This window comes from Haplochromis burtoni, unplaced genomic scaffold, assembly GCF_018398535.1.
Source record: "Haplochromis burtoni strain Fernald_Lab_line unplaced genomic scaffold, NCSU_Asbu1 Contig_12, whole genome shotgun sequence".
Classification (NCBI taxonomy): domain Eukaryota; kingdom Metazoa; phylum Chordata; class Actinopteri; order Cichliformes; family Cichlidae; genus Haplochromis; species Haplochromis burtoni.
The window spans coordinates 4,146,469-4,171,114 of NW_024582373.1; the positions used below are offsets into that span (position 1 = coordinate 4,146,469).

Below are 24,646 nucleotides of genomic sequence, written 5' to 3' on the forward strand. Positions count from 1 at the left end.
TCTATCTATCTATCTATCTATCTATCTATCTATCTATCTATCTATCTATCTATCTATCTATCTATCTATCTATCTATCTATCTATCTATCTATCTGTAATATGGCTTTACTGCAGTCCAGTGTCGTTGCATTAAAACAAATCTGTGCCTGAGCGCAATACATGCTCTCTGTTGTATTTATATGCTGTCATGGTGATGAGACCAGCATGACTGAACCTCATTCCACAGGCCCGCTTAGCTCCGCTTACATGACATCATCTTGTGAGTCTCTGTGTCCCACCCCTGACTCATGCTCTGGAGCCTTTCCTCTCCCACTCCAGCAGCAACACCCTTCTCTCCCAAATGCAGCCGTTGCTGGGAAGCAGTGCCACAGTGGCGCAGTGGCAAGAGGAAGCAGGTTTTCTTGCTCCATGTTTTAAAGTGGAACAGCCATTAAATGAGTTGTTCCATTGCCTTTTGTTTTGCCTTCACATCACAAAACCTGCTGGTTAAAAACCATTTCAATACTCTTGTGATTATCCTTATACCTTGTGTAACTGGTGAAAATGAAAACATTATGAATTCATATTAGATTTAGCTATTGCTATGCTCACTTGTAAGAAATTAATGTAGCATATAAGCTTCGCAATAATGGCAAATTAGTGGAAAAACCTGAATGAGTGCACGGGGATACCTGCTTTTGTACAGCGTGAAGGGAATCATTGTTTTGACTGAAAGTGGAATGGTGCTAATCATATCTTATTATTCCTTATGAGGAAGTATCTGTGGGGAAAAAAGGTAGAGTTATTTAGTAAGGACCACTGAACCACCTTATAGATACCATTGAATATTCTGTCTCTTTTAATATTGTAAGAACAAATCTAGATAATTATTAGCTTTGTGTATCTTATACAGTTGAACTATGCATCCATCCATCCATCCATCCATCCATCCATCCATCCATCCATCCATCCACCCATTCTCTTCTGCTTATCCAATTTAGGGTTGAAGGAGGGGTTAAAACTATCCCAGATACCATATGGTGAAGGGCAGGGTATACCCAGGACAGGTTGCCAGTCTGTCAAAGGGTTAACACAGAGAAGCAGACAACTATTTGCACTCACATTGACACCTATCAACAGTTTAGAATCACCAGTTAACCTAACCCCAGTAACTACATGACTTTGGACTCTGAGAGGAAGCCCGAGTACCTGGAGAGAAACTGGGAGGGAAACTAGGACAAAATAATTCAGAATGATGGAAAAATGTGGCTTTGTTTAATTTTGTTTTATTCTTATGGTCTGTAAAACAGTGTGAATTGTGAATCGGTGTTTCTTTAATTTCAAAAAAGAAAAAGAATCAGTTGTTGATGTTGAGTGGTCATTGTTTTACAACAGTGGAGAGCAGCAAAATTTGAGTGCAATCTGAGTGACGTCTCAATTAGGACGTTGGCAAACGTTGTGTCGGGCAAACCTGGCCAACAAAGTTATGAGATGGGCTTGATGTGTGTTATGACAAGTGTTTTGTGGGCTACATATAGAGTGAACCTGTGGCTGATTCACCCTGAGTCAATGGTCTTAGTCAAGGCCAAATATGGCGCACAGAAATCTACAGATATGGGCCACATTTGAGCCAAATATTCATTGGTGTCATGGTCCAATAAGGCAGGTGCAGCTGCTGCACAAATGGAAGCTATTGGATTGTTTGCAGCTGTGTGTGTTTGAGCGTGTGTGAGTGTGTGTTTTCAAGCAAGTGCCGTAAGTCTGTATTTATGTGCCATTAGCTATCATTAATGGCTCTCTGTTTCCTCTGCTGGACTTTGCTGAGTACCTGAGTAGTTACAGCTCATGTCTGTGGGTAAGCTGCCAGCTTCATCTTTATGCTCCATTTGTATTTCATCAAGGGTCACCTCACCCATGGGTGTAGCAGGGCACATCATTATTACACCAGAAGTGGTGAGAATAGTCATTAATTATTATTTTCTGTTTGTGTATCCAGCTAATATTGCAGCTACTGCACGTTTTCAGAAAGCGATGGCTCTTTTAATTTAAGGATATGCAGCATTGGTTCATGCTGTCCCGTTTTTAATGTAGAGCCTGCACTTTCTCAGCAGCAGTTGTAGGAAAGGAGTCATAAACAAATTAATATTATGGTTTCTTCTTTACTTTAGTCTCCAAAAAAGCAAAGACTGACTGAACAGGCTGCTCTGAAGGCTTGGCAACCTGTTCCAGTCACATACCTCTGTCTTTGCCCTACCCTACTGGCTACAATATTTCACTTACAAAGAATGGGAAAAATGCACCTTCCGGTATCTCCCCCTCTATGATGTTTTTCTGTCTTTGTTTACACCAGGAACAATGATGTCAGCATGCCTATTAAAACACACACTGATTGCAGCTGATCATATTGAACTGAGCCACCAGTCGTCCTCTGTTGTGATTCAGCTTATATAAACCTCCAATTTATAGTTTGACAGGCATAAGCTGTTGAATAATAGAATCAGTAATATTAGGTTGCTGTAAGTTGCAAGAGATTTGATGTTTAAGGGCTGACAGTCTCTCGGTCCTATCACTATTTTTTTTTCTGATTTGATTGACTGTGGTATGTGTCACGTGTCTCTTACATAGCTCCATCACCATCACATTAACATTTCATTTTAGTTTGGATTATGAGTTATGGCCCTCAAAGCTATACCAGCTTAGCCGTAGACTGTGTTTATCACTAATTAGGAAATGCGATTATGCTATTTAGGGCAAAATGCTAAGATAGCAAATATGGTATGTATTTGGTAAACATTCTGACTCGCCATTGTCTTTATGTGCATGTTCGCTTCAGAAGCATAATGTTAGTAGAAGAAAAGGCAGTTGAAGTAGTAGTTTAGACTGTTTTTCCTCTACTTGATCTATTTTTTGGTAAGAAAAAAGAATTAAAATAATTAGCAAAACATCCAAAATAAGAAACTGAAAATGCAGTTAAAGTATCAAATAATCATAAGTAGCCACGTTTTGCATCTCCATATAGATTTTTTGGGGGGTAGAAAAATAGCTCAAAAATGTCTCTTTCGATGGCAAAGGTTGCCGACCTTCGATTGACAAAAACCAGAGGTCACCAGCATGTTGGTGTTTTGCTCAAAGCGCCACTCTTCTAATGTGCAGCCTCACAAAGCCACAGCTGTAGGCCACGAGTGTCCACTCTTGCTTCGAAACATAATAAGCGTTTAAATAATAAACACCATAATTATGATATAGAGTGATATAATAAATAGATTTATTTCAACATTTTCAAAAGGAACACGCAAAGACTGAACAGGTTTTGTCCTGATGGAGCATTTAGTGAAAGGTTTATTTTTTTTAAATTTTTTTAATGTATGTTAGTGTGTGAGCAGGATCACTACTGTGTGGAGGAGGGGCTTATTATTTGAATTATTTGAGGTTTTTTTTAAAATGACCAGAGTCACTATTAAATAAAGGTGCAATGGGTTACCTTGTACTCTAAATAAAGCACACAGGCCTTTGCTTACTGAAGTGGCTGCAGCATAAGAGCTGTGAAAGGAGGCCGTTGAGCAAGAACGTTCAGTGCGTCCTCGTCAGTGGGTTGAAGGTTGAGTGCTCTTGAGTTTAGGCTTTATGCTTGTTTTTATTTCCTTCACATATGAGAGCAAAGGGATTACATAGGGTGGACTGTGATTGGTAGAGCTTTCTTTGCTCCTCTCAGAATGTGAGGATATTTTAGGCATTGTGACATAACAAAATACCAAAGGGTGTCCCTGTCCTTCTCTGCCAGATGTTCTCAGGAAAACTGAAATTCATCTGTTTGTGTTTCTGCTTCTGTTTAAACAGAATTATGAAATTACAAATTGAACAGCCAGTCAAAGGGTAGGCTGTCCTACTGCTGGGTTGATTTTTCACTTTCTGAAAGTCAGTTGAAAGCAAATTAGAATCTGAATTGTTTATTTGGGTACAAAATCAGTTTCATGTGTTGAATATGTAGTTTTGAATATGCAAATTCGATGCTGGAGAACATATCATAGGATTTGATCCGTTTTGTTTTGCGCTACATCAATCAGATTCCAAAATCAAAGGATACAAACTTATGCAACTTTAATCTCTGTTCAAATAAATACATTCACTTCTATTACAAGGACGATTTCGCTTCACTCATCTTTGCGTGGCAGAAAATGAAGGATGTCACCTGAGTGGCACAGATTATGTAGCCTGCAGTTGCAGGGGCAGCATGGTTTAGGGTTGTAGCTATTTATAGCCATGCACATGTGCTTTGCTGAGGTCTACAAATAAGTGTCTCAGGCTGACCGTTCGAATGCTGTGGGTGGACTCTTGGCTTGCACTCGGCTTGGACTGCAGACCGAGTGCACACAGGCCTCACAACAGTGTTATGCTCATCATCTAGTTTTATACAAGACTGGCTGCTGTGGCTAATGATTCACAGCACTGCTGTTTGCTGTCATTGTTAAAAGAAACTATTCATTTGAATATGTTCACACACTGCGATGTAAGACTGTGCAGTAAACAACACCTTAATTACTACCAGTTTGACTTCCTGCCTCGGTGTAAATTTGCTCATCGGAAGAAGGTTTTGATAAATGCATTCTGTAGACATCGCCTGAGGTTGTAGACGTTAGGATGGTGGTTTGTCGGGTCGGGCTTTCTACAACTTGTGATTCTTCAAACATCAACCGTTTAAAGTCAGAGGTCACAATCCAGTTATCCGGTTCCCAGACTTTTGGTGGAGGTGAATCATCTACCAAAGTGAGAACATTTAAACAGACACGTACAAGCAATCACACGCTGTAAGTTTAATTACTTTGCAAAGGTTTCCGAACATCATACATTTACTACCTCAAGTATTGAGTTATTAATTAGTTCATATGATGTTTTCCTCACTTTCTTACTTATTTATTGACAATATCATAGTTTTTGGCATCATTCAGATAACTGCTAAAATGAACTGCATGGATGTTGTGTGTCACTGATGTAACCAAATGGGGTTGAGCCAGTATATTAAAGAGATTTCATCTACATACTCAAATGATATACTAATTCAGTATTTCAGTAATAAATAACACATGTTTTAGTCATAACTGAAATGCTGTATCAGTATCTACATGTTGACTTGTGACAGATGGGCGATGTGTCCAGGGTGCACCCTCCCGACCACCCTGTGACAGCTGGAACAGGCTCCCACAAACCTGAACTGGATAAGTGGAAGAAAGTAGATGGCTCAAATGCACGTTTGCACAGCATTGTTTTAGCACAATAAGGCCTCAGCCACACAGGCCAAGAGCATGGCCAGCAACCTTCTGGGAAAAATGTGTATTGCTGGACCGGTTGGTGAGCAGCTGCTGGCTGTCAGTGGGTCACAAAGTCACAGTGTGTGCTAGCAATCGCTAGCAGGGGTCACTTTGACCGTGTCCAAGCACTCGGCAACCAATCTTCTCAAACGACCTGTGGTTGTCAGGGGTGTCATTGGCCTGTCTCTACGCCTGTGTCACTGGAACCTTAAATGCGGCACCGCATATAAGATGAAACAAAAGTCCAAGCAGTGCAATCATAGAATTTATTAACTGTAATAAGTAAGTGTGCGATAAGGCTGATAATGTTTTATATCATGACGAGACGTTTGTATAAACACATTAGGTCTGACTTTAGTTTAGAGGGGCAGAGATTGAGTACTTGCTGTTTAATATCTGATCTTCACTGATTTCATAGACAAATAATATATCACTAGAATTATAAGGCATACTTTTCAGGCTGCACTTATAGAGCACTTTTATTCTTGTTAAGTCCTCAAGAGGGCACCATACCACTAAACTCACTTTAATAATATTTAGGAAGCTTATTTACAGAAATGACTTGCTTTGTAGCACATAATAATATGCTAAATTGTTCATTATCTATTTATACTGTATTTAAACATGAATGGCAGCAATAATGTCAACCTGATTGCCATGCTGTGACATTTATTGATATGAGTGTATTGACTGTGCGCTATCAGTAATCTGTGAAGTATGTGAAATCATGTGCTCTAAGGTTATCTGTTACTGACTGTGATTGAAAGCTGGTTGATGACACTTCTTTCAGCTCCTGACCTCTGCTCTGAGCTGGAGAGTTTCCTGGAAAACTTGCCCAGTCAATCTATATTAATGAGCTTTTCAGGAGAGGTTTATGCATTATGCAGCAGAGAGCTTAGACATGGGCATTACGGACCAAATTGGTGTCCTGCTGCAGAGTGCACTGCTTTATTTCTGTGTGATTCAGCTGCACGACGGAGTCACGGGGACATTCACATCAGCAATGACACAGCAGTGCTGCTGGGAAGGGGTTTCACTGCATCACTCTCGCTTTTCCTTTCAGTTTGCTTCTCCTGATTAGTTTTGTTGCACTGTATCTTTTTTTTTTAATTCAGTCTTTGAGCTTTGTGCAGATTATCAAAAAAGTAATAGTTATCAGTCCAACCCACTTTTGAATTCTCAGCTGCTTTTAATCATGCACTATTTTTAGATGAGCTAAATGTACAAATCTGCAGAGAATACAGTCACAGAGCTCTGAAGGCGCCCTGTTCTGTAAATGCATGTTTCGAGCTTCATTATAAACCTGAAGGACTCTTTCCCTTCACATGCAAAGCTGCTATATCATTGAAAAGGGAGCTTATATACTGTGTGGGCATCTTTCAGACTCTGTGACTCCACAGAGAATATGCTGTCCTTTATAAACTTAGGTAGATACAGAGTGGCTCAGTTCTTGTTAGAAACTAATGCTTTCAAAATGCAGGATTACAATATTACAAACAAATATTATAGTTATGTATATAGCCATGCATTGCAATACAGTGTGTTGGATGTAAGTATGCAAGTTTCTGAAGCATCATTTGTCACTAGAGCACTTTCATTTTTTGTCTTATATAACTGTGATGTTCAGTATGATAAGAAAACAGATGAAGGACTTCAACTAAAAACTGTTATTATTCATGTTGCGTAATAGGAGGTTTTGGCCGTTCTTTGACTTAAAGTGTTCTCAGTTGTTTTTCCTGGAGTAAACATTTTAAGTCTTGGCGGCAGTTGAACAATAGAAAGATGATTATTTTTGCACTCTTGAAAATTGGGGCTCACAGTTGATAATGTTTATATTGCACAAGATGCATCTGATATGTGAAATAGTTAAGTGAAACATGATGTCATGAGAAAGTGTGATACATGGTTTAAAGAAACTAGTTCTTTGTTAATAGTCAGCTAACAAGGAGCAATTTCTCCGTTTTCCTTTTTTCCATGAAGCACACTGACTTTCTTATATGATTTTTGAGCGCTGCTGCAAGATAAACAGTGAACCACATGGAAACCCAAATTAGCAAGCCGCCATGGAAAACCTGACAGGACTCGTTCTGGAAGTTTGACGAGAGAGGGAGTCACAGCTAGAGCCCTAGAGGGTGGTTGGCAAGCAGGCGAGAAGAGGGAGACCGTTGCTGCTGCCTCTTCTTCAGTCACTTATCCGCATGGCATCTGTGTACCTGGATCGCGATCCTCTCGACAGCCCTCAGGAAGGGGTGCAGACAATGAAGTACCGCCTAATGACAGAGAGGGAACGTAGGGAGCGCTTGGTAGCGCTAATGTGCTGCATGGGTTAGTGTTCGTCTTACTGGTTTTTGTCATTTCCTTAAAAAGATTAGTCATGCCTGTACTTGCTTCTTACTAACTGCAGGTAAAATGTCCTTACGCAAAACTTATTTTGCAAGCCTAATCTTCCACGCTGAAGATTAGTAAAGACAGGAGGTTATCTGTGTTGTTCGTCTGCAGTAAGAGCTTCAGGCTTCCACAGTGTTGTTGGAATGAATGTGATCTGGCCGACAGATGGTGTAGTCATGTTATTGATTGAGCATGTGAGTTTTTTTCTGTTCAATGAGGATAAGTTGCTGGAAGCTGGAAGATGTGGAATCAGGGGAAATGAGTCATAGCTGTGGTGACAGGGTTGATTCTGGTTTGCCTCTGCCAGTGAATGGACGTCCAACTCAAAGAAAAATATGATGAAAAATATTAAACAAGTCACTGTTTAGAAAAGAGTGTAGTTTTTCTCAGTCGTTATTATGTTACTGAGAAACATATTTTAAAACTTAACTCGATTTCATTTTTTAGTTTTCTTGTTTTTTTCTCCTTTAATTGCATCCATTTGTTTCCTGGTTCCACCTATATGCCATTTTCTGCAAGAAGTCTGGCTGCTATGGTGACGCAAAACAAAAAACACTGTCATACAGTTATTTCTGTCTCTTTAGAGACACTGGGGCATATTTTCTCTACTTACTTTTCAACATGATTTTCATCAAAGCTGTAAATCCACAAACTAATATTACAGAGTGACTTACTGGCACAGGAAATATATTATTTTATTTGAAACACTTACAGCACATTTTAGATGCCCGTCTGTGGGGAAAACAACCACCTTTACCTTCATACATACATTGGGGAAGATTTTATTTCACACTTTGCATAATGTCCTGTTGCTACTTTAAACACAAAGCATTCCAAAAGGTTATGTAGAATAGGTATGCATAGCAGGATTAAGCTTCTTTAGTGGTGGCATTTACAAAAAGGGGTGTATGTTGCCAAAACACCGAATCTAAAGAAAGTGTTTTTTTTCTCTGCAGATGAAAGAGACAGAGTGCAAAAGAAGACATTTACAAAATGGATAAACCAGCATCTGGTGAAGGTAAGAATCATTGCTGATTTATGAGTGCTTCTTTTGAACTTCTAAATTATTTTTTAATATCCCAATTTCTGTGTCCATGGCGTTTATAGATTCAGTCTGAATGCTTGCTAGTGTTCCAACATTTTTTCTCCACAGCAGCTTGAAAAACCATTTTCATGTTCTTCATTATTTATTGGCTAAGTAATATGACTTTCCCTGTTAGGTCTTAACACGTTAACATTCCTCCTCAGATGTTATTAAAGCTTATTAAAAGTCATTTAGAAGGACATGCTCTGCTGCACTGTTGCAGCAAATGATTGCCTTTTGTTGACTCAGGAATTTGAAATGCTTACTGTGGCGTTTTAATCTGTGTGGATTTAATGAAACACTTTAGCAGACAGACAGACAAGCACCGGCACGTCTCGTCTAATATGTCTTTGTAATAAAAGAATCTGGGCGCAATTTACAGTGTTGTCTTTATGAGGTTCTTGCATAAGTGGTACATTAATCACCAAAGTCTCAATTATATCCAGTATGTAATGCGAGTTATAAATATGTAGTTCAGTTACATTTTTTTCATTTGCTTCAGTTTAAATAAAGTCCCTAAAAAGAAAAGAAAACATAATGAAGCAGAGAAAAAAGTGAGCTGCTCATTAGTTCTGATTAGTTCCTAATCCTATGCTCCTGTGAGTAGGACGTCTTTATCTGTCTGTATTAAAACTGAATAAATGCCAATACGACAAACATTTTGAAGCAAAAATAAATGTCCGGCTTTGTTCTGTGCAGCCACTTAATCAGTTTGCAACTCTTTGCATTAGCTTCCCGAATGAGGAGCGTTTTTAATCCATTCGTAGTCAAATGTGGTGTCTTGCAAAAATAAATTCAATGAACAAAGCAAAATATAAAAAAGCATTTTGACTTTATATTATATATATATAGACATGCATGCATCTGATTGCTATTAAGATTGTGATATTTCTGGTCTTGGAAGGATGGCTTGCACTGAAATGCACCTATATGCCTAAATTCATTAAGTTTCTGCCATGTGATTGGCTAGATATTTGAGTTAACCATCACTTGAACAGGTGTACCTATTAAAGTGTCTGGTTAATCTGTATATGAAATAAGTGTATTTTGTGCTTTTCATGCAATTATCAGCAAATACGAGGATAAACTTGGAATAAAGAACTGATTTCTTAAAATCAGTCCTCTATGGGCCTCCTGTTATCAGTGACTGGTTATGACTTATGGATGGTTGGTTACATGTGAGGTTAAGCAGAAATGTTTTATTATTTTCAAAAGTAAAAAAAGGGTGAACGAGAAGAATCTACTAGTTCCTACCTTGAGGAAATGCTTGCTACAGCTTGCATCAACACACCATGTAAACTTTACCACAATCTTGGCAGAAGAAATAAGGAAATAATGTTTTCTGTCTGTACATGACACATCAATAAATCTATAGATAGTAATACCATCAGAAACGTTTTACCCCTAGTTGTTTCAACTTGACTTAATGGTTTTACTGTAATATTTACATTGTATTCTCTGATCCACCGACAGATTTCGGGCCACTTTAAGTTATTGTAATGTCTGTGTGAGCAGGCCTCAGACGTGGTCCCGGAGAATTCAGAGGTGCTGAATAATAGTCGGGGACCTGCTTTGCTGATCCAGTAACATAAGGGTACAGGACTATTTTGGCTCTACAGCTGTGGCCACTATCTGCGATAACAGTGCTGGAAGCCCTGTGTGAAAGCAGGTCATCGGGCAGCAGGGTGATTTCAGAGGCGCGGTATTTAGGGCAGGAAGGAGAAATTGGCCTGCTGTAAGGAGGAAGCATCAAACTGGATTTGCAAAGTGCCTTTCGCAGGTGTTAAGATGAGGTGTCACAGTGATATCCTGCTACAACTCAACAGATTCAGCGTGTTTTAAGAATGTGATCTAAAACAAGTTTCCCCAAAATTAGACCTTAAATGAAACCAATTTAAGTGATTGACACATGGAAGCATCAACAAAAACAATGACTGCCATGCCAACTTTATGAATGTGATAGACCTTCATTGTTTGTGAGATCTGTTCTTAAAATGTCTTTAAAACTACATTAAAAAAAAAAGCGTCTGGTATTAATATGATGCATGCAGTTAGTTTACAGTGTCGTTTCTTCCCTGTTTGTGTAGGTACGAAAGCATATAAATGATCTTTATGAAGACTTACGAGATGGACATAACCTGATCTCGCTGTTGGAGGTTTTGTCTGGAGATACACTGGTGAGTTCATGTTTTTCTGTTACTCTAGTCATAAACACTGACAGTGTTTTGGTACTTGTGGATCCAGTTGAATTCTTAGCCTGAGGAGTTTCCTATGAGACCAGTCTTACAAACCCATTCAGATTCTCATTTGACTTTAATAAACAGAGTGCAAGAACTGTTCTTTTCCCCATGTCATACCATCTCATAACTGATGCACTGGCCCTTCCCTCTTCTTACTCACATGGCTTATTGTGGGAGGGAGGGATTCTTGGGAGAAAACCATCCAATCACTTTTTGTATCCACCAAAATCCACTCATCAAAATCCCACTTTTAATGAATTTTCCTCTCTGTCTTCTCTGTGACATCAATGCAACTTCCTCATGTGGTCATTCTTTTAATTTTTTGAGCTGTTCTACTCAGTCTAAGCTGAATGTGAGCAGTAGAGTATGTCTTTTGTTTTTTACATGCACATTTTGTTACTTGTTTATTTGTGATAGTAGTAGTGGTAGCAGTAGTAGCAGTATTACTTCTCAAGTTGTGCCAAGCTCATGTGGGATTTGATATAACATTTAAGTAGTGAAGGAATTTTGTCTGTCATTTAGAAGTGTAAACTCTAAATCAGCTCTGTGGTTGCCCACTGTGGTTTCTGACACATTAATTGGGGCACTTAAAAAACTTGCTAACAAGCTTTTTCGCCCTCTAACTCCTGAGGCTGCTTTTAAAACAAGTGATATAAAATGTTGCATCACAGCTCAGAGGAATAATCACTTTACTTTCAATGCGTCACTCAAAACAACTAAACAACAGTCTCTACCCTCATGAGCACGAAGCAATAATTTAGAGTAAAATGCATGTGAAATAAATAAAATTGAAGGTTCATTTATGAAAACAATTAATTATTAAAGAGGATACACTTGGTTTAAACTGATGTATGCTAAGCATGCCAATTTAATTTGACAATATGCATTAAATTTAATATTTTTTATTTGACTTTATATATACGATGTAAAATCTTTTTAAGTGGGCAGAATTGCATTGAAAAAATATAAACAGTTAAAGTCAAAGCATTGGGATTTCTTTAGCAACACTTTGCTGAAGCCACTTTCTGTCATGCAAAACCTGGAATGACCAGGAAGTGAAACTGAGATAGATTTTTTTTTCCCAACATCACCAGTCACATTGTTTTTTTTAAATTTGTGTTTCTGACCAGCATTTTAAAATATGTTAATCTGCAGTATCGAGTAGTCGTGCTGTGAAAATGTATACTCAAACAAAACTGAAAGTAAAAACTATGTAGCTGCAATGCTTTGCTCCTGAAGTACTGCATGTTTTCAGTATTGAAGTATTTCATTCATCTGTTAACCTGTTAATCCTTTATTTACCCGAAGTACGTTCAGATATTTTTTGTGCATACTGTAGTACATGTCAGTGTTAATATGTTGCTAGTCTGTATATTTAGACTGCATGTAGTCCCATGCAAGGAATCCCAGCAGTTATTCCCCGTTAGTATGACTAACTTTCATCCTCCTGCATATCTGTTTTCTGTTTACATCCCACTTTCCTCCTCCTCTGTTCTCCACTCTTTGACTTGTTTCTGTCCACTGTCTAACTTCCTTATGATTTGGCCGCTGTGTGTGTCCATGTCTTCCTCTTCTTCCCCATGTGTTGCCTTTTCGATGATAAGCCAAGGGAGCGTGATTTTCTGAAGACTTTGCGGTTGGTGAGTGGGACAGACGCATGCGCAGTTGAGCAGCATGGAGACACGGTGGATGATGATAAGGGGGTACGTGTGGCTTGCCCTCCCACCCCCTTTAGTAACAAACTAATTCAGGGCGTGCTGTGACCAGTTAACAGAAGCACAGACACAATCCCACTATAGGATTTGTGCTTACTGTAGTCTAAAATACTTGCTTTAGCAGGGACGAATTTTACAACTTGGCCATTTTATTTTTCCTTCTATGAAGCACTTTGTTTCATAGTCACCTTTTTTCATGAGCACATTATAGAATTTCGTTCATATTATAATGTGATACTGATGGCACAGAAAAAATGTGCCCTTGATCCAAAGACCCGGGCTTTTTAATTTTCAGTTTTTGTTCCTGTTAAAAAAGACAGAGCGATTTGGCTCACTGATCTTGCAAAATCATTAAAAAGATTCAATAAAATATGACAGAAGCTGTCCATGAAGCTTGGGTCTTTATACTCATTTCACTAGCTTTGCACATCATTAGTCATACAGTCAAAACCCTTCAGTCTTGCGTGATGATCTGGACATTTTTCATATGCTGCTTTTGAGAAGAAGGCTTCAAAAGGGGAACTGAGTACCATTCACTACCCAAATGGGGTTTATATTTATGGTGTCATTTCATCGTTACTAAACAAAACAAGGTAGCTGAATGCAGTGCAAGTCTTTAGCTGCTGCTGCATCCTGGCTTGAATGCATTTTCCATTTCATGACCTCATTCAGTGGCCCCTGACTATTCACAAGCATCTGCCGCAAGTGATCATATTATGCAACTTTCTGTGATGATTTGAAGACAGACATGCAAATAATATTGATTTATTCAGGTCATAGGAAGCGTGATTTGTTATGACATGTTCAGGTGGTAATGGTGGAAAATGTTCTAAGACGGTACGTGATATGTAGCATATCTTCTTTAGGGAGATGGCCACTGTTGTTGTGCAAAGAGCTTTTGTGTGTTTGCTCTTTTATGTCATCTTACTAGAATAGTGGGTAAGAACCTTAGACGCATGTCCTGTTTCCTCCATGTCATTTGTATTGTTTTAAAATGTGTCCTTTAACATTGAGAAGATCCTGATTTGCACACATGGCTCCCTTTCCCTTTTTATGTCCACAGCCTCGGGAAAGAGGGAGGATGCGCTTCCACAGACTCCAGAATGTACAGATAGCGCTGGACTATTTAAAGAGGCGGCAGGTAAGGAATAGTGACTGGAGTAATTTCACCAATACTGCCACACACTTTTTAAATTATACACCATCAGCTTGACTATTGGAAATCAGCTTGCATACAAAGCTGAAAAAACAGCTGAAAGTTTCCATAAAAAGTAGCTGTAATTTTTATACTTTGATTTGGTAATGAATTAGAGTTAGATCCAAATGTTTTTGGCCAATTACGCTTTTATTTTGGTCATTTGACCTCTGTATTCCACCACAGTGAATTTTAAATAAAACAGTTAATATCTGATATAAATGCAGGCTTTCAGCTTCAATTCAGGGGGTATTACAAAAGTACTGCATTAACTGTTTAGGAAAGCAGTTTTTATGGACAACCCCCCCATTTTCAGAGGCTCATAATTAATTGTTTAGTGGTTAGACATGTTCTCTCATTATTCCAGATAAAGCATTAATTCCAGATTTTGAGCTGGAGCTTTGCAGCTGTTCACTCTAAATCTCGATAGGAGTCCCGTGGAGGCCGTCATTTGGCTGAAAACCCAAAATGAGCCAACTAGAGAGATATCTAAGATTTTAGGAGTGGCCAAGTCAATAATCTGGTACCTTCTTAGAAAGGAATGGACTGACCTGCTCAGAACCAACAAAAGGTCTGCACAGAAGACAACAAAAGTAGAATATAACACAAATCTTTATTTGTTTATGAAAATCAGCTTCTTAATATCTAACCCTGTCGAGCCCACATTCTTGAGGAGGTAGGTGTATCATTACCAGATTTTGCATTCAAGAGACCCTTTCATAAATAGAAATACAGTGGGTTTGCAACAAAGTGGAAGCCACTGGGTGCTCTCAAGAAACAAGAAGGGCAGATTAGAAACAGCCAGAGCCACAAGTAAAACCAAGATTAATTTTTACCAGCGTGATGGGAAGAGAAAAGTATGGAGAAGGAGAGAAATGGCCTTGGAGCATTTCACCTCATCTATCAAACATGATAATATATCATCGGATGGGAGTCTATGACTGCCACTGGAACTGGGTCACTAGTGCTTATTGATGCTGTGACTGCTGATAGATGTAGTAGGAAGAACTGTGTACAGAAATGTACTTTCTGATCAGATTCAGACAAATGCTACAAAACTGACAGACAGAGCTTCACAGTACAAATGGTTAATGACCCAAAGCACACTACCAAACCAAACCAGGCTCTCTCAAGGAAAAAGAAATGGCATATTCTTTAATGACAAATGAGTCACCTGATCTCACCCCAAGAGAGCATAATTTTCAGATGTGAGACCCAAAAGGAAGCAGCAGCTGAATGTTGCTGCAGTAATGGCCTAGCAGAGCACCTCATAGGAGGAAACAGCCTTTGGTGACATCTATGGGTTTTAGACTTCAGACAGTCATTGACTACAAAGGATTTTCATTCAGCTACTAAAAACAGCCCTTGCAACGCTTTGTTAAACCCCTTGAATTAAAACTGAATGTCTGCATTTCAGTTACATTGTCATTTGATTACAATTTGATTAATGTGCAGTAAAATTGTTGTGTTGGTGTACAGAGGCAACATTAATTAACTGTCTCATGCCCTCAAGAACCTATGGATTTAAGTACACATAAAGGCTTACAAATGGTTTACACAAATATATCAGTTCATGTTTAGGGGTAGCTATCTGTTTGTTTATACAGCAAAAAAGCTGATATCTGGGTTCAAGCAGGTTCTCAGACACTGCCACCATCAGACACAGCTGGATTCATGGCATTTTTCTGTTTCCTTACAAAAAATTCATGAAACATGAACAGTAATAGCAGCATTTAAGGAGCGCTGACTGCAAATCCCAACAGTGGGATTTCAGAGAGCTTTGATTGCATCCCCCTCCCCCACCATGCTCAGGATGAGAAGATGAAGGCAGCCTGGTTGAGCCACAGCCAGATGTGACGTAAGGCTCGAGACAAAGGATTCATAGATTGCAACAAATGAGTTGTCCTATTGTTTTGCTTCAGTACATACCAGACACATGATGCAACTTCTGTAGTCATAGCATGTAAACTGTCCAAGCTGAACTTTGATTGATTACAGCTGTTACAGATGATCTGATGGGCAGTGGAGGAGTTCCTTATTAAATGCTATAATATCTAGCCGTGGTCAGACTATTTTCGTTTTTTAGTAGTTTCCTGCTTTATTTGAAGGGGGTGTTTAAAAAGTGCACTTTTTTCATTATATTATGTTATAAAACGTTTAATTACTACAAAACATTAACGAGTTCCCCTCAGTGCCACACTGTGATTATGGTAACGATCTCCCCTAGCACAATACAATGGCGACTATGCCCTCTTGTGGTGGTTGTGGAATGACAGGCATAATATGGAAGAGGAAAACTCATTGTTAGTGCTTAAAGGTGAATATATATATAAAAAAAGAAGAAGCAGGCTATGACTACTTAAATAAGTCTGCATGTGCTAAATTTGCATTTCCTTCTACCAGGTCAAACTTGTAAATATAAGAAATGATGACATCACAGACGGCAACCCAAAACTGACGCTGGGATTGATCTGGACCATAATTCTGCACTTTCAGGTCAGTCTTGCACTCCAGTTATTTTTGTCACCCTCATGCTTTTAATTGCCAAGTAATTAAGATCTTTGCATCCTCTGCTTTTGAATGTCTTGTGTTGGGCTAAATGAGGTCAGATGTTTTAAAATTAGTTAACGACATTACTTGGGTGTTTCTGTTTTTAACCACAAGGTGTCAAAGTTGTGCAGCATTTGTTCTGCTGAGTTTAGTGAAGGACATTATTCATGTTTTCAGCGTTGCCATAGCACTATAGCACCATAGGGGTCCAGTTTAGCTTTCCTATTAAATTTGTATGATTAACTTGCTGGATTGCCCAACAGTACAAGTTTTTAATGAATTTTCTAAAGGCTAAAGTGAAGAAGACTGCTACATTTTCATAAGCACCCCTACTGGCCAAAGCCATACCTCTAAAAAAACTGACAGATCCCTTTAAAAAGTAAAGTGTAGAGACAACAGGTCAGAACCTATAGACACCCAGTCTGTACTTTTATATTAACGAAGAGGTGTTACTGGTACAGAAGACGAAGAAAACGTGTATTTTAATGCCTGCAGAAGCTAACAGCTTAAAATGTTTTCAAGAGTTATAAACGCAGTAACACAAAAAGAATCAACTATTAACTTCATCTAACCTTGGACTGTCTTATTCTGCTGTATAAAAAGGCGCAACAGTTTGTGGTGACATAGGTCCTTGTTACCGTGGTTAGTTTTGATAAGTAACTTAGCGACAGTGTTTACTTAGATCATACTGACCTAAGTAAACACTTGTGAAAAAGTACTTCGTAACTGTTGTTGTAAGAAAATAACAAACTACATTCGCTGTTTCATGCAAACGTGTGGGAAAAGCAGCATGAACATTTAGAAAAGCCTGATGCTTTGAAGGATTTATCTGTCTAGTCTGATGTAAAAACACAGCATCCTGTACATGAATTTAAGCCATGTAAAGTGGAGACTGTAGGTGTGCGTGGGTATGTTATTTGTTGGAAGGCTGTTTGCTTGATATAAACATCAGCCTTATTATGATTCCTGAGGAACATACTTAAGGACACTACAAAAATATCCAAAAATGTTTACAAGTTAGACGAAAAATAACCGCTTATTGATTTCATATATATTTATTACTTTAGCCATTTTTTCTTGATGCCTTTTAAGTTTCTTGAAACCCCTCTCTGGATTTCATGGTGGTCATATCCACTGCAATGAAAGCATCTGCCATCACAAGGCCCGTCTTCCACTGTTGGGATGCACCAAAGAGAAACTGTGTCCCCTCTCAGGCCCTGGAAAATCATCCTGTTGGGCATATACACTGGAAGTTCATCGCTGTCACATTTGGTAGATGAATTGCTGTAGCCAAAGCGTGACCCAAGCACCTTTCTAACTTCTTGATGTTCACTGGGCAGTAGGTTCCCCCCAGCCACAGTCCTGGCCCAGCCACCGCAACAGACCACCACTTGCAAATAACCCTTCTTTCCAAGATCATCATCTCACCACGATCATCAAGACGACACCCATAATGATCATCTGGCCTGTGCACTTGATGTGTGAAGTGCTTCGTCACAGCTTGGCTTTGCTTAGACACAAAGCTGTTTATGAGCACAGAGATGATGTGACAAGTTGTTACAGACACAGTTGATTCATTTGTAATTAAGTTTGTTAATATTTTAAACATAGTAAAAAAAAAGGCCATTCCTTTTGATAAGAATGAGTTCTTACCCCTTCTGAAGCTGGTTTGCCAAGTGCCATACCCTCCATCAAGCCCATCATCAACATTCATCTCTCTGGGCTTTTTTCTGTCTTTCTTGGCAATTTACTTTAGTTCATGTTTAATTCATATCCAGTTGTAACATCAGATGGCTCCTAGCAGCCTAAAGGGCCTTTAAGGAATATTAAATGTCTAAACAAAAGGGAAATTACTGAAAAAGATAATTTTTTTAATGTTCTCAGTATCTCGGGAATGTTTGTGCACACATTGGTACGACTAAGCATTAATGTGCATCAACAAAAAAAGCTTTGGGGTATCGTGTGCTCTAGAGTTGGTTATATTTCCTCCTGAATGCTCTCAAAAATATTCTTTCACTGAACAGTGGCACATTATGCCAAGCGAGCTAGTCTGCATGTGCGTGCCAGAAGAATGTGAGTGTCCACCCAGTATGCAGTCTTCTTCTGAAGTCTAACAGCATGCAGAAACTTCACCCATCTCAATTTCTTTTGTTAGATTAATTGTGCTTTTGGCACGTGGCAGTTGTGAGTCAGAAGAAAAATATTGCAAAAATAATTCTGTGTCTTACAGGCGTATAGTGTTAATAGAACAAACATCTGTCTGACTAGCCCTGAGTGAATTAATGGAGGAAAAGTAGCTGATATAATTTTGCTTGGACATGCTGACAGGTAGCGTCTGTGAGGATGCCAACACCTGCTGCTGTCGGTCTCACGCAAGCCCTTAAGCTGTGGATGTGGCAGCGAGGGGCCTGTTTCTTCTTGATTTAAAAAGGATACAAGGGTACTTCAGGAGAGAACTTGAGCTTTACTGAAAGTGTACAGCTTTGGTTTTTATTAAATGTCACAGCTGATAGCACACTGGCATGTATGAACTCAACACTACTTTTATATTGCATGAAAACAAAGGGTTGTTTCCATGACACGCTTTTCTTATACCTGCAGGCTACTTTATTATGACTTATGCAAATATTTGACTTCAGTTAACTCGTTATGTCGCTCTTCATTGTTTATTCCTGTGTGTGCAAGAGGTTTCCTTGCTACACAAAGCCGATGATATTCCTATTCTCAAAATGGTACGCACTATATTTATCTTTATTTTTTTTACCTGTGACATGGGGAACTAGTACAATATTAATTTTAGTGTGGAGGGCTAGATGCCGCTGGCATGACAAAGTAATGCTGCTGCTGACTGAACCAGTTTGTTTTACCCTAATGAAGTATCACTCTTTCCATGTGTGTTGTCATTTACATAACACACATACATACACACACACGCACACACACATTGATGAGTGATTCATTCATGTTTTATTTCATTCACTATAGAGCTTACCATTAAAAAAAATCCAAATGCTAACACACTCTTTTGAAGATATTAGCATGTTTACTGTCAGATGTATGAACATAGGCTAATACTGCAGCTTGGCCAACGTAGTTGTCTCATGAGGTGAACGTGAGAAGAAGCAGGAGTGATCGGCAGTTTGGACTGTGCTGGCTGTCAGGTGACTTTGACCTTCAGGGACTCGTTTAAATGTTACTCTCAAAGCTATTTTAAGCTTTCCTGTGTGGTGGGATTATAGTTACACTTTAACACACTTATTATTCACTTTTTTCCCTCATTTTTTCTGCAGTGCGTTTGTCCCGCTCTTTCTCAGACAGTGTTTTAAGTGTCCAGTGTTATATAATTCTTTGAATTGCTAGAAGAGTTTTATGCGGTGAATCATTTCTCGGGCACAGCATTTGCCCCCATGTGAACTGCTGCCATGGTGATCAGCTGAGATCATATTGTTTGGTTAAACCATTGGACTTACGCCCAACCTCTGGCTCAGCCATTGTGCAGAGTTTGAGCGATAGACAAAGTGAAAGCACTATGTTGTCCGGCTCGGATCTGCCTGAGCTTGTTCTGCTCTTTGTGGCCTATGTATGTTGCTGTTTTTCAAAGCCGTTCTGACTCGTCGCATTAAACGGAACTTTAAACTTGTTGAACCAAATTCTCAAGCAGCATAGCTCGCGGTTTTCTACTGGCATGCACTTTCAGTTTGAGATCCTTCTCCTCTTACCCAAAGAAACATTATGGCATTACATAAATATTAGGACAGGAAAGAGGCGGCTATCATATGCGTGTTTACTGTTTTGTTGCAACAGACTTGTCATCCTGAAACAGGTCTATCCACGACTCTTTTTCATTCCTGCTCTGAGGGCTACCAGCACACGTCTGTGTGTGCATTTATGGTGTTTGTGCTGGATTATCAAAGCCAGAGAAATGTTTCAAAGGTCAAAAAAGATTCCAGTGTCAGAGGAGAGACGCATGAGAGAGCAAGTGAGAAATGCAGAGTGAGAGAGACAGAGAGAGCGAGGGGCTGACCGGTTCTCCGCAGTCAACAAAAGGACGGAGGCAGCTCTGCTCTGAGTGGAGCCAGCTTTATGTCTGGCTGCCCTGCTAAGCGCTGCTTACGGTGCTCCACTTGCAAAGCTGTCAATGGCTTCATGTCGATGGGATCCTGCTATTTTAGATTGAGTAGAGCTTACTGGATACTTCGCCTGAAACCTGGTCGCTGTTTGGAGCTTAACATTGTGAATGTTTAGGACACCATATGATTTACAGCCATGGGAAACACCTGTGGTTGTGTTCGGGGTCCGAAAGAGGAATATTATTTGGACCCCAAAAGGGCTCCTTTGAGACCTGAATCCAAAGATCTTAAAGGTCGCCGCTATTTTCAGAGGAAAAAGAGGAAATCGGAAGACTTAAAGCCTGCTGGATCTCTCAGAAGTCCTGAAAGTGAGACTTTTGTTACAACCAAAGCAATCTGCAGTGGTGGAGAGTGTAAAAATGACCCAGATGGCAACACAGGAGAAAACCAAACCGAGCTGGATGAGCCATCAGGAGTGGCCAAACCTCTATCTAGGCAAGACAGCATCAGCAAAGGTGTTTATGTTGGAGAAATACCAGTTCTGATCCTTCAGGATGGTCAGACTCAACCTCTTGCCACAAGGTTAACGTGCAGGTTGGAAAAGTTTTCTACAAACCAGGCAGATGGTGACAGAAGGAGGTCCTCTGTGGAAGAGAAGCTCCATGGTGTCAGCACTACTTCCAAAGGTGTCCCGGCTAAGGAGGGTTTGCTTGTAAAGAAGCTTCTACAACGCCAGTTAAGGAGGGCGGTTAGCTTTGGAGCAGTGGAGCACACGCTACGGACACTAAGGGGTAATGACAGACCTGGAAGTGAGGAAACCTTTGCCAAGATTATATGGGGCTCTCAAGCACACCGAAGGAGGAGACGGAGGGCCTACACCTGCTCTGGTTACGTAGAACATGCTCCAACTCTGGCCAAATGTATTTCCAGCGAACACGAGGTAAACCAAGAAACCATGTGCTATTTGTAGGCGGTACAGGGGTAAATCATGTAGATTAGGGAGAAGTCTGATACTGTAACAGTGCAATGGTGGTGTCCAAGTACATGATAGATGATAAAATAGGTCACTCTGCATTGTTAAAAGCTTTTTGTAGACACAATAACTAAAGATCACGTGAGAGAAAACGATTTGAAAACCATTTAGGTCACATAATCACATTAGCTAAGAACTATTGTTTTGAACTGAGAAGAATATACAGTAATAGAATAATTCATTATACGTGTACGTTTTTGTATATTTCATATAGAACATTTTTGATTTGCATTAAAAAAAATTCATATTATACTGATGATCAGTACATACAGTACACAATATTTTAACAGTATTTCAAAAATAGTTTATAAATATGGAAAAAACAGTGAAAATAAGCTCATAATTGTTGTTTTACCATTTGTGAACGAGTGAAAGCATTTTGTATAAATGTGTTTTAATGTGCGACTATTCTGCACTCATCTCAATGCTTAGAGAGGAAATTCAGTATCTGTACTTGTGTACCTGAGATTCACTGATTCAATGCAAATCTAATATTTTGGTCCAAACTTTTGTGTGTTTGTTCTATATAAGGCACATCTATAGATCTCCTTATAGACTGAACAGTTTATAATATTACTGTTATTACATCTAAGAGTTGAGATGTATATGATTCATTTTTGCTTTGCTCAGTTGGCAGATGACTTTATCTTGAAGTATGGGAGCTATTTCTAGTGTCATGCTTCTTCGAAACTTGTTTGTCATTATTCTTCCTCCTTCAAACAAAATCTACAAACTCCTGTTGATGTTATCTGCGTTAGCTGGCTAACACTATCAGGGAATGCTGAGAATCATTCAAATTTATCTTCATCTTCATCTCTTTTGGTCATTAGCAGCAACTTATGGTGAAACAGAGAAGAGAGAAAACTGTAGTTCTCCACAGAGTAAAGTTTGGTAGGAGATAAAGTAAATATCTGTTGTGCATTATCAATTGGCTGTTTGGGAGGAAGTGTCAGGTATGTGACAAAAGTATTTGCGCTTTCATATTTAACTTTGTATTCACGTATGCAACAAAAAAAGTGTAACCTCAAACCATTTTGCAACTCAGTCACATCAGTAGTTTTTGGCACTTTTTTCCCCATTTGTTTACAAAAATAAACAAAGAAACCATATCAGAAAAATAGTTGCTCAGATTTTGCTTTTGGATATTTAACAGCTCAATTATTAATTTGTATTTTTATTATAATATTGTAGCTTCAGTGGGTTATGGAGGCTAAAATGTGCAAAAGTAAATGATATAGTGATTCACCCTGAAATGCATCTCTGCTGATGATCCACCAAATTGCTGTTAGTCTTATTAAATCTCCTTTACCCTTGTGTTGTGTTGTGGTATGGATGCCACAGTCATATGAAGGCATTCAGTTAAATTAATGAAGTTAATCAGATTAAGCTCTTTAATACTTCTATTATTCACTTTGAAGAAAGCTGTGGTTACCCTGGCTCGTCCGTAATAATCCCTGGTTGGGAAGTTTGACTTACCACCACAATCATAATTAAGTCAGATCTATACTCAAGTGGAAGATTGATATTTTGATTTGCAGTCATTTATATTTGGTGGCATGTTCTGGGAAATCAAAGCCCTTTCACGTGTATACATGCAAAGAGGAGACAGAAGCAGCAAGTCCTCAGCACAGAACATGGCGTCAGTGACAGATATGAGATTCTCAATGTGAAAGCTGGAGCTGGGTTGCAAAGCAGCTTGCAGATGAGCATGTAAGTGCTCTAGCAGCCTAAACAGTCTGATTTCCTGTATGTCGGATAGTGAGTTTTATATTGATATCAGATAAGCAATCAGCTGATGTGGACTGGCATTGAGATCAGCTGATCTGCTGGAATTGTGGCTATAATATAATAATAATAATAATAGTATAACTGTTGCATAATTGTGCCCGATTGTGCTCACTATATATGGTTTCCATTTAAAGCATAAAAGGACTAAAGTGGTGTCCAGTTAAACAGAGGTTTATACATCGCTGTATTTTATTTATGTGTATGTTAAGGATTTTGTTGTTCTTTTTTTGCCATGTTTTTTTGTTGTTGTCACCATGTTCCCTACCTGAATAGATTGATTTACTGATCAACTGACTGATGATTTACTGAACTGACTGCAGTTCATTCTGTAAAAAAACCACAGTCTGTGATTTTTCTGCTTTATGTGTAAAGCCTGTCTCTCATGCATAATGTTTCCATACTTTCGGCTACTTGGTATCTGTGTTCCACAAAAAACAAACTCCTAGAAAGTTTTGAACCAAAGTTAAAGAGATTTTCCAGATATGAAAATAAACTTTAAAGCTAGTGCACCAACCACACATTTTTAATACATGTTATAAACACGCAGCTGTAAAATCAACCTGTGACGTGGCAGTGTTTGCTTTACGTCATTATACCATACTGAAGCTGTATAGTGTGCTGTAAAACTATTGGATAATTTATTATGCAACTCTGTCTCACGTTGCTGGTATGTTGCAGACATTTTCAGCAAACTTTTTCATGTTAATCAAATCAAAACTAAAACTTTCCTTATAGAGTTGAGTATCCTCACTGTGAGCGAGTTATCAGGCACGCAGGTGTCGATCCAGCAGTCATTTAAGTTACAGCCATTTGTGATGCTGTTCTTGCATGCCCTTCCCCTCATAATAATAATAATAATGATAATAATAATAATAATAATAATAATAATAATAATAAAATGTTTTATCTATAATGCACTTTCAAATAAATTGCTATTTGAAGGTAAAAATGGGAAATAAATAAAAACAATACAGTTAAAAACAGATAAAACAAAAGAGAACAGCAATAAGAACCAGTAAAAACTTTAGGCATAAGATTAAGACCAGCAGGATAGAGTGAACAAGCTGGTCTTTAACTTAGCTTAAGTTAAAGATGGGGCACGAAAAGAAAAAGCACGCTGCCCAGTAGTTATTCTTCTGGCTTTGGGAACTTTTGGAAGGCCAGGGGCCTGAGATTGGAGAGGATGGGATGGAACACAGAGGTGCAAAAGGTCAGAGAGACATGAAGGCGCCAGACCATTTAAAGCCCATTATAAAACAGGCAAATCAGTGAAGATGAAGTTTTAATACCACAGAGC

At 38.9% G+C, this 24,646-nt stretch overlaps 1 protein-coding gene across 21 annotated transcripts in view; it reads left to right on the top strand.

Annotated features, from left to right (window-relative positions):
- dst (dystonin) overlaps positions 1–24,646 on the top strand; it is a 102,076-nt gene that overhangs the window by 13,253 nt on the left and 64,177 nt on the right. For 16 of the 21 annotated variants that reach the window (XM_042215614.1, XM_042215600.1, XM_042215620.1 and 13 more), the window contains 5 exons: positions 8,631–8,692; positions 10,846–10,935; positions 12,603–12,701; positions 13,777–13,854; positions 16,312–16,404. In XM_042215614.1, the coding sequence (XP_042071548.1) occupies positions 8,631–8,692; positions 10,846–10,935; positions 12,603–12,701; positions 13,777–13,854; positions 16,312–16,404 (422 nt within the window). Of the gene's footprint in view, positions 1–120; positions 7,612–8,630; positions 8,693–10,845; positions 10,936–12,602; positions 12,702–13,776; positions 13,855–16,311; positions 16,405–17,961; positions 21,469–24,646 lie in introns of those variants that run through there. The other 5 variants (XM_042215611.1, XM_042215663.1, XM_042215653.1 and 2 more) reach the window with 4 other exon arrangements.